General features: G+C 33.8%; 1 protein-coding gene across 2 annotated transcripts; it reads right to left on the reverse strand.

The window, feature by feature from the left end:
* Positions 1–273: 273 nt before the first annotated feature.
* Positions 274–7,463, reverse strand: LOC145592412 (filament-like plant protein 4). Of its 2 annotated transcripts, none has more exons than XM_081648862.1 (6): positions 7,205–7,463; positions 5,125–5,253; positions 4,448–4,724; positions 1,853–4,280; positions 1,597–1,657; positions 274–1,237 (listed from the first exon to the last, which is right to left on the reverse strand). In XM_081648862.1, the coding sequence occupies exons 2-6, from the start codon at positions 5,245–5,247 to the stop codon at positions 797–799; spliced, it is 3,330 nt and encodes a 1,109-aa protein (XP_081504988.1). In that variant the 5' UTR covers positions 5,248–5,253; positions 7,205–7,463; the 3' UTR covers positions 274–796. The 2 variants fall into 2 exon arrangements, with proteins under 2 accessions (XP_081504988.1, XP_081504987.1); XM_081648861.1 differs by lacking the exon at positions 7,205–7,463 and adding an exon at positions 5,715–6,233.
* Between the last annotated feature and the right edge of the window lie 3,382 nt (positions 7,464–10,845).

Below are 10,845 nucleotides of genomic sequence, written 5' to 3' on the forward strand. Positions count from 1 at the left end.
AACAGTCAAAAGTAAAAAAGAATCATATTATATAACATTTTGTTGCCTTTCATTGTTGAAACCTACAGGCTACAGAACATGCTGTAGCTTGTAAAGATGTATTGACAGTTCATGTTCAACCTTCTTAATATTGAACTTTGTTCTTATTATATGATACTACTATATGAAAAGTAGTCATTGTTTAATGACTGGAAAATTCAAAATTACCCCTTGTACAGTGAAATGATAGCAACCACCTAACAAGAAGAGAACCACATCCGTTATCACTAATACTTGAAAATTCCATCTGTATTTATATGCACAACGTAAACATACAAAAACACGACAACAAACACCTCAATACAACTTAACAGTTTCAAGAGTTTGAAACTTTACCAAGTACCAACAACTCACTACAACGGGTTAGACTTTCATCCGGGAAGGAAGGGAATACATAATACGATCAACACTGAAATTTTTGAAGGGTGTTCACATCATATACATCCATATTTCATACAAAATTTAACATCAATATGATCATCAAAGTAAACCGAGAACTAACCAGCTGATCTTCACAAGTACTCTGTATGATTTTCTAAACTCTATTTGACATCAGGGGAACCTAGTAAAAATTTGACCTTTGTCAGTCACTACGACTTCAAAGAACTCAACATGCTAACTTGAGTATTTCTTCACAAAATCCAAGGTAACTGTAATGAGTAAGACAGCATAACAACCTGGGCAACAACCAAATTTTTATGGTCAAGGGTGGTTTTTGTCCCGACACAATTCTTCCTTATGTCAGCATGCTCAATAATTAAATGCTCATTTTCCCCTTTGATGAAAAGAATCTGCTAAAGCCACGTGACTGCTTCTCAGGGGTTGGAGTGGAAGAAGTAGAAGATCCGGACTTTGTAGGCCGGTGCCTGGCATTTTTCGAAACAGGCGATTTCAAGCTATTTCCTTCAGTGTCTGATGTACTAATTGATGCATTGTAGAGGTCTGAAGGTGAACTAGAACCTAGCCTTTGCAGATTATTGGAAGTGGCAGTATCCATCTCAACGTGATCCAGATCTTGCAGGTTCATCCCGCTCGTTGTTGGTTCTTCATTAAAGCCTTCATTTCTATGACTCCTCTCACTTATGGGTGAACCCATGAATTCTGACTGAGGGTGTAAGGTTTTTAGCTGCTTACCAAGAAGGAATATGGTTTCTTGACACTCTGCTAGCTTCTCTGCTGCAGCTGCCAGGTCCTTTTCCTGTACAATTTTGAAATGGAAGAATTTAGTGTAAGCCTTCTGAAACAATAGGATGAACGAAAATCACATAATAACTTTCGGTGTTGGCGTGCTTAACTCATCCCAGATGCTTATGTTTGATTCATTTCATGAAAAAAAATTTTGGTTCAGGCAAATGAGGTTTGTGTGTTAACAATAGGAAGTAATAAGAGACAAAGGAAAGGAGCCCAAAATTGATCTTGGAAGACAATATTATAATTGTGGAATGATACCTCAAGTCTACGAAAAAGGAAATTATTACTCTTTGTTCTGATTTATGCTTATAAATTTACATTAGTAATGTCTGCAACAAGAAATAGTTTCTCTTATCAGCTTCATACCTGTTTGCTTCTGTCATCTGCATCAGCAGCTAAGGACGAACACACAGAACATCCTTCATTCCTATAAAAACACCACATCCGGAAGTTAGCAATGTATAACATCTTATGAAAACTATCAACTATATTTTCATCTAAAAAATAAAAGTTGAAATTAAAAAGTGGAAATAGTGTTAGCATTTTGATTTACATGAGCAATATTTGTAACTACTGTAATTACATTGAAAATTGCCAAAGGTAACATAATGGTCAAACTAACCTTTGTAATTGTTCTTCAAGATCTTTGCATCTGACTAAAGCATCTTGGTGACTCACTTTTTCAGCCTCAAGTTCATTATCCAGAGATTCCAATTTTGATTTCAGGATACTGACTTCACACTGCAATTCTTCAGCGCGTTTTTCAAGCATCTTGTACGATTCTGCCATGCACTTCAGCTGAGTCTCAGCCAAGCTGTTCATGTTCTGGGAAGAAGCCAGCTCTGAATTAACTCCGGCTAGTTGTTGTTCCATTTCCAGCAACTGAGATTTAGCTGTCTCCAGATCTTGACAGCATTGGGAATATTCCCTTTCCAAATTATCTTTCCCCGCTTTTAGCTGTTCAAATTCCTCTACAGAGAATTCACATGTTTGTGGCTCGAAGCCTGACATAACATTGGCATCCTGAGGAACCTCAGGATTTGAAGAAGAATCAGATAGGCTACAACCATTAGAATAACTTTCTCCTTGGGGTGGCTTATTTTCAGGCAATGCAATTTTGTCTATACAATCTGGACTGTTAACTTCCGTTTCGTTGCCCTTGTATCCCAGGACACTAAAGTTAAGCTCACTAGCTTTAGCCATGAAATCAGAAAGGGAGAAAACAAAATCATCCAGGCTAATTTCATTGCATATTACACTGTTAAAGGAGGCAGAGAACTGCTCAACTTTAAGGCCTAGTGCATCATTATCATCACACAGACCATTGACTGCTCTAGATTCCTTCTCCAGGAATAATACAAAATTGTGAATCTGAGAGATGGCAGCTGCTAATTCTTCACTAATCTTCTCAATCTGGCCATTTTGCCTACCATTTTCAGACAAATAAATTTCCTTTTCTGTAGTAGCCACAGCATCCCCTGGTACAACTTGCTGATTGGTAGCACCTTCTGAGCAATGTTTCTCCTCAAAGACACAATTAATTGAGTGTGGATTAAGGGTCTCATGCACCTCTTGTACAACATGCTTAATGTCCTCCAGAACTTTCACAACATCAGAATCATTGGAGACAGATTCAAAAACCTTCGATATTCTTGATTGCAAGCTCACCAATGGCAATGATTCTGTCTCAACTTTGGAACCTGATGCCAAATCTTCTAAAGCAGGACTAGCCACCGAATTTGATCCAGGCACTGCTTTGGATGGGGCATTTGTGCCATTTACATCAGCGACGGCACTGTTTGAAGTTACAGATTTATTGGCTGGGCTGTTAGTAATAGATATGGAGCAATTCGAGTCATCAGATAATAGAGCCAGTTTCTCCATTTCCTCAAAGTCATCCATAAGCTCCAAATGTTTCCCATTCTCAGTTTTCATAGACTTTTCCTTGCTGTTATCCTTAATATGAGATAGCTCTGAGATTAGCGCAGAAGCCCATGACTCAGCACAACTTACTGTATCATCATTTCCATCTTCAGAAAAGGACATCATACTTGGAGGATTGCTAACATGCTGACTAGAAGACCGATCAGCTTGAACTTGAGTATCAGGTTTTACAAAGCCCTTTTGTTGATTGAATATTTGTACTTGTGCTTCCAGATTTTGAAGTTTACTAGCAGTCTTGGCACAAATGCTCCTAGAAGTTTGCAATTCACTGTTACGTTTTGCCAATGCCTCCTTAAGCATCTTTGTTTCTTCTTCCATAGCCAAAAGGCGCTCAGTGAGATACTCATTCTCCTTCTGGAATTTCTGCGAACCATCAAGGGAAAATTCAGGCACTGGTGACATGTGGGAATTTGATGAATACTGGGGGCTGGCAGGTCTGGCAGGAGACCTTCTCAGACGACTTTCTCCATGGTCTCTACCCAGGCTTTCCACTTCCAGCTTCATTTGGGCCAAAGCAGCAGGTCCTGGCAGCTTCTTCCTTACAAGACCACGTAACCTTTGACACTCTGCTTCTAACTTTGTAATTTTCTTCATACTTTCCAGTTGCTGCTTGTTGGCTGCATCTGCAGACTTGACACTCATATTCCTTTCCTCATTACGGATTTCTAGCTCCTTAGAAACAATATGGAGTTCATATTTTAAGGAATTTATCTCCCTTTCACAGGATTCAACATTGCTTTTCAAGTGCTCAATCTCAGCCTCAGCCTTTGACTTTTCTTCGTTAACTTTCATAAGCATGTTAGAACGCTCCTGCAATGACCTGGAAAGAGCATTGCTCTCAGCTTCTGCCCTCATGAGCTCTTGATCCATGCTAGCAATCTTTGCTTCTAGCTCATGCTTCATTCTATCATACTGCTTGTTCTTTGTTATCCCAAGTTCTTGGAGCTTTTGTTCATTCTCTTCCTTCAAATTTCTTATCTGCCTCATGCATTCTTTTAGAGCACCATCCAAGTGTGCAGCCCTGTCTTCAGCCGTTAATTTTTCCAGAGTCACAGACTCAAGATGATTTTTCAAAGACAAAGCTTCTGCTTCAGCCTTCTCCCAACCTGCAGGAAAGCCACGCCAGTAAGGATGTGGACTTGACAAGCTTACACTGAAAAAGTATCTTATTTGAGAAACTCATAAAGTAATGAATGTAAACTCTGCCATAAGTAGTCATTTCTTACAAACCTAGGCTTTGCAGCAAAAAGTTCTTCAGAAAAAAATTCCATACCTGAAACGGCTTCCTCGGCCACCTTTGCGTGCTGTTTGACAAGTTCTTCCTTGGTGGTTATCTCCGAATTAGCAGATGAGACCTTCTCATTTAGTTCATTGACTTCTTCCTCCAATGTTTTGACCTGATCTTCATATGTTTGTGCTTGCTCTTCATATGCTTTTACTTGTTCTTCATAAGTCTTCACTTGATTTTCCAGTCCACTCAAATGAGTGTATGATTCTATGGAAATTTGAACATAATTCGCCTTCTTGTGTTTATCATGTTTCTCCTGTCCCTGAGATGATAAACATGGAAATAACAATTACAATGAATGACTAAGAAAAATTCCTAGATCAATATCATAAAATCCTTTGCTTATCTATTACAGCAGAACCTAAAAAATGATCAAAATGTTACATTACAAAAAAGAAATATAAGGTGCTTGAAAATATTAGTGCAAGCTGCCAGAGATAACAATGGAAACATTCATTAAACATATCATATTCTGAGAAAATTCTCGGGAAATCTTAACATAGGAATTAATAACAGAGTAGGCATTCTGAACATTATTGAGAAGAGGCATCTGGTCTGCATAATATAGATAGATGAATAGAACAGATAATTAAGATTTGTATATTTAAAATTATATAAAACCCCACAGCACATTTATACAAGAAACCAATTACAGAACCAACCTTATCTGGCTGAGATCCACCAGAAGGCAAAGCGGCACCTGCAGAATCAAGAGTAGCAATGACCTTCTCTGCAGCTGACTTCTCGGATGACTTTTTCTTCCATGGCCAACCCCGACGGTCCATCCTAGACTGCATTTCACCATACAAGACGAGTCAGCAATAAGCGAAGCAACAAAAACAAACTCATCACAGACTACCAGAAATCACAAAGGGCATGCAATATTGCCAATAGTTCAATCAAGTATAGAGTAAGTACTATGTAAAAACCCTTTTATCTCCAAAGTTGGCGTATGATTTCACCAAAAGCAAACACGCAGTTCACTCGAGTATTCGTTGAAAGCAAACCTTCCTTAACAAGATCAACTATCAAAGCATTCATCGCGGTAAGAACACAGACTATACAGCATAAGAACATCCAATCTAATACATTGCTAGGAATGCACTAAAAGACAGGCACATCAACGATAGATCAACCACCTAAATTCACTGAACTAAATAAAATAAAGGTGCAGTTAAAAAAGCAAAATCCTTACAAAGCAGAAAAAAACAAAAGGGCCCAAAAATGTGGAAGTAAGGTAAGGTATCTCTACCCTTTCAAGGACTGAGCAACTAATATCAACACTGTAGCTCATGTCATACCACCCAAATCAAAATAAACCCAAAAAAGAATTTCCACTTCAGCATCTCACAACTTTTTGACGGTGATTGTTTCGCAACAAATAATCGCATCAAAACAGGAAGAACTTAAAGAGACGGGAATAGCGTCGGTTTTTTTTTTTCCCTGTTTAGGACCTCTTTTGCTTTCATTTTTAGGAACTACACTATTTGAGTAAAGTAGCAAAAGAGAGCTCAACTACCAGACTAGCAGCAGTGGTAACAACTACAAGCATGCTTCCTTTATATCATCACAAACAAACAGAAACATTAACAAAATTTAAGGCGGATGCTTGGGAATTTAAAGCACAAAAATCAAATATAAACTGTTCAAGAGTTATTATTATAAAGTCACCCACATTTTATGCTCTTTCCCTATTTTTTTTTCTCTCCTTTATATTTTTCTTGTTACGATTTATTATGAGTTCAGATGAAAAATAAATAAATAAAATTAAATAAACAACCGAAATTATAATTTTTGGGGGACCAAAAACGACAAAAACATTCAAGGGCATTAAATTTAAAGAATATGATGGTGGATTCTATTCTTATCTTTTTTTTTTTTCTTAATTTAATCTTTCCTCGGTTAATTCAGTAGGATCCAAACAGAGTAACAGCCTGTTCATAATGCATTCAAACACGGTAAATCTCGTTCATAGGAATACCAAATTTATGTTTCAAATGCAACTATTTTATAGTTTTCTCTTGGGTTAAAGGATTAAAATCGACGCAGCGAATCATTTACCGACTAATAAAATGAGAAACGAGAACTATATTATAGGAAGGAGTAATAAAGTAAGATTATTAAACATTGAGTACGGCTCGAGTATTAAAATTACCTAAGTATATTTAAATTTACTCAAAAAAATTTAAACAATTGTTTTAAAATTACAGCAGATTATGAAGAAAAAAGACTCAAAAGAGTTGCCTCGAAACTTCCAATACATCCAATCAAAGTTAAGTTCTAGTTCCTACTCCATTAAAAATACTTGCATTATTTAATTAAAGCTCAGGAAAAAAAAAAAATTAAACAAATATTTTTAAATAATTGAAATTAGCATTCTAGTGATAGCGTAAAATTCCTGATTAAGCAAAATTGGAAACAAATTAATTAAAATTTGTTCAAAACTTCGAGGATTAGGAAATTACTAAAAGTAAAATTAAAAAAAACACATCCGGATTAAAAAACTCGATACTATCGAAATTTAAATTAAGTAGCACAACATTATCAACTTGAAATCAACAAACAAAAAAATCGAAATTCAAAATAAAAACAACGATCCAATGTAAAAAATATATGCTACTGATCAATAATTTAAACTACATTTTCCAAAAATAAAAATCAAAATCCACTCCGATTACGAAAGTGAAAGTAGCAATGTTGAATCATTTTGACAAGCATTTGAGCACTAAAAATGCAACTTACCAGATTATAAAGAGGTTGAAGAAGAATATGAAGAAGATCTGGAAATCTGAGTAGCTTTATAAAAGAAATTGATAGCTCAACTTATTTTGAGCAGAATTGTTTTTGGGTTTTTTTTTTTTTTTTTTACAGGAGAGAGAAGATGGGAGGGAAGGAGGTGGTGATGGAGTGGAGGAAAAAGAGTTGGAGAAGGTGGAGAGAGAAAATGAATGAAAAAGAAAGAAAAGAGAGTGAAAAAGAGGAGAGAGAAAATGAAAGAAGAAATAGTTGTGTGTTTAGGTGTCACTTAAAAGGCTCCAAAATAGTACTAGTACAAACTTTTTAAACTATTTGGGAAAATTAAACTTTCATTTTTCTACACATTATTACTCCACTCCATAGGGTTTGTATATAGTATATACAATATAGTGACCATAGGGTTTGTATTTTACTCTATTCTCGTAGCTATATTTTGTCAAACATGGTCATAATTAATTTTAATAATAGATTGATTAATTTGAGTAGTATTGTAATAAAAAAAAGGATTTAGGGCATTATAACATTACTAGCGTTGAAAATAAAATTGAAGTTGTGCTTGATTAATTAAGAGCTTAATGAATTGTCTTGATAACAAAATTATGCTAATAGCCTTCATTTATGATTTTATGGTCCCTTAAAAGTACAAAAATTGGACAAATTATTTTCTCTAGATACACATACCATATTGTTTTTTCATTAATGGTTTTCTTACTATCAATCAAAGCACAAAAAAAAAAAAAAAAAAAATATATATATATTTTGTGGTGAAGAAGTAGCTAGTGTAAAGAGTAAATGTGAACAAGAAACGGTTTTCTAATGGTGCCACATGTTGATAAAAATTTATCCTCACTTCTCTAGTACATACTAAGTAGTGACGAATGCACTTAAGTTATTTTTTTCAGTTTTCAATTTACAAAATGTTTTTTTCTTATGAAATTAGGAATATTGAAACTCTATGTTCTAATACTATTTGTGTATTTGTGTTAAATTGTGTATACAAAATGCATATGTTACCCAATTGACAGAAATTTCTTTCATTTGTACGTGAACAATAATTTTTAAGTAAAACTCTTTCATGAAATTTGTTGCATATGAAAAAATACAACTAGGGCAACCAACCTAAAATACAACAAATTATTACATGGTTTGAATGCAAAACTATTGTGATTCCATTTTTGGCAAGAATTACCATACATTCATTATTGACTATTGACTTATTGAATGACGTGTATGAAAGTTGAATTACAACAACTCTGTAAATATTGTTTGTATATTTATTTTCATACTACTAGTAGTGTAATGGAATATTACTATGCTCCATGCTTTGATCAAGAGGTCATTTGTACACTTTTGTAATGGAGTTCTATACTCCTCTTTTAAGAGAAGTATAGAAAAGTGTCATGATATACGGAGTAAAATTAAACTCAAAAATCAATCCTAGTGCAAAATTAATTTTAGAGACTAGATAGATCTTTCGCACCCTTGACTCCTCGAGAATAGGGAGTGGGGTGAAATAATGAAAAAAGAAAATATTCAACTCCAAATAATTTTACAAGCGTTTAGTAAGAGATAAGGATAAGAATCATGAGATAATGAGATAAAAATAGGACACTAAAGAGTAAAATGAGACAGATTGTGGTTTAAGATTGTTTTGTATTGATAGTGAGTAAGTGAAAAAATGAATGAAAAGTTAATGATATTCGTATTGATTCTCTCCCTATATTCTACTCTGTATAATGTATTTCCTCTTCACGCTCCACCTGACTAACTCTACTTAGATGAGATAAAGAGGTTTTTCTATTCTCACCACCCTAATTAAATCGTCGTCTTTCTAAACAAACACGAAACGTCTTTTATTTGTACTCTCCTATTATCCTTAAACAAACAATCTGATAATGGCAAAATTTAATCCCTTGGTCATAAAATAGGAAACCCATCATTTAACCAAACTACCTTGATTTGTCAACAAAGGAAACCACAACATTACAACTCTACCTACTACTAATTTAAAATTTAAATTTTATATAAAAAAATTCATAAAACAAAACTTAAAGTAAAAAGGACAAAAAAATGACAATTTTCAAAGGAAAACCTGGTTGAAATCACCTTAACTATAAATCACTTCAGTAAATTCTTCTGAAACCAAATAAAAAAATATAAATGCAATGAGAATAATAATAACAATAATGAAAAATAAAATGTGACATAAATATTTTTGTATATTAAAATTGTGAATATATGTAATGGGTTGGCATTAAATAATGGGAAGGGCACGCCTAATTGTTGAGTAAATGATTTAGGAAGGGAAAAGACGAAAATACCCCTAATGGATTATGGAATGGCAGAAGAATCCCAGGCGCTTGTGGTAGAAGCAACAGCAATCGAGAAGGGCGGGGGGGTGACCGTGAGCTGTACTCAAATTGTTACATTTTGGACCACCGTCACTCCAGCTCATTGTGTTTTCGGTTTTTCCTTTAACCTTAACCTTTGCGGCTGTTTCCTCCGTCAGATCTTCTGCTCTTGCTTAATCATCACCGTCCATTCGCTTTCTTTTTCTATTCATCTATCATTTTCATATGTTATTGGATTTTATGTATATTTGTGTATATACAATATGATTGAATTTATAGTGAGATTATTGTTATTTACTTCCTCCGTTTCTATTTACTTGACATATAACATTGGGCACAATATTTAAGGAGAAGAGAGAGAAATTGTAGCTTTGTGGCCATTGTTGCACATGGCCTTCTTTATTACCCCCAAAAGTTGTCTCCATGTGTACTTTTTGAGGGTAATTTAGAGAATTTATCCACCTAAAGTTTATCACAAATAGTATAGGTCAAGTAATATGACATTTTCATTTTAGGAATATTAGTCATGTAAATAGAAACGGAGGAAGTATATGATATTGTTGTTGTAATTGTATGAATAGTCTTTTTTTCGATGTGTTTTATTAAAATGGTTGACTTTTGTCATATTAGCAAATATGTTTACGTTTTTTTCCCCTACTCGACATAAATCTTTGTCTTATTATTAATTAAAATTACATATTTAAAAATTCAATTAAAAAAAAGTGAGCAAGTATATATAAGAAGTGAGTAAACAAACTATGTGTGTTACCTAAAATATAAAATTGAGTAAGTAGAGGTGGATATAACAAAAAATTACAGAATACCTCTCACAATCCAAGTCAGGGATCGATACAGTAAAAATAAAGAATGTAAATAAATAAAATTAGATCATTCATTTATGATATACAAAGTAATACACAATTTGCCTACAAAAATTCAAGAACATTATGAAATTAATGAATTCAAAAGAAAAGAAAAATGTGAATCGAGAAGTCATTAGAAGAGTATCATCATCAAAAATTTAAAAAAAAATGAGTATTATGGATGATTAGTAAAATACATATTAAACTATGTAAATCTAGTATTGTGAATCATAAAAGTCATTAGACATGTGATAATAAGTTCTTGTTATTATTTATTAAAATTCTCGTAAATATTGGTATAAATATGAAATATTTATTAAGTCGTGTGTACTACTTTTTAAAGTGAAATACATTTTATTGTAGACATTTATCATATAAAATACAACATAATCTAATGTTAATATTGATTATG

Source organism: Chenopodium album, chromosome 18 (assembly GCF_948465745.1).
Source record: "Chenopodium album chromosome 18, dcCheAlbu1.1, whole genome shotgun sequence".
Classification (NCBI taxonomy): Eukaryota; Viridiplantae; Streptophyta; class Magnoliopsida; order Caryophyllales; family Amaranthaceae; genus Chenopodium; species Chenopodium album.

Excerpts from the sequence above, each read along its gene's own strand:
- LOC145592412 (XM_081648861.1), bottom strand. The coding sequence starts at position 5,756 with ATGAGCTACAGTGTTGATATTAGTTGCTCAGTCCTTGAAAGG. Across the intron at positions 1,658-1,852 it reads CTTGAAGAACAATTACAAAG|GAATGAAGGATGTTCTGTGT; the intron begins GTTAGTTTGACC and ends GTGTTTTTATAG. Across the intron at positions 1,238-1,596 it reads CAGATGACAGAAGCAAACAG|GAAAAGGACCTGGCAGCTGC; the intron begins GTATGAAGCTGA and ends AAAATTGTACAG.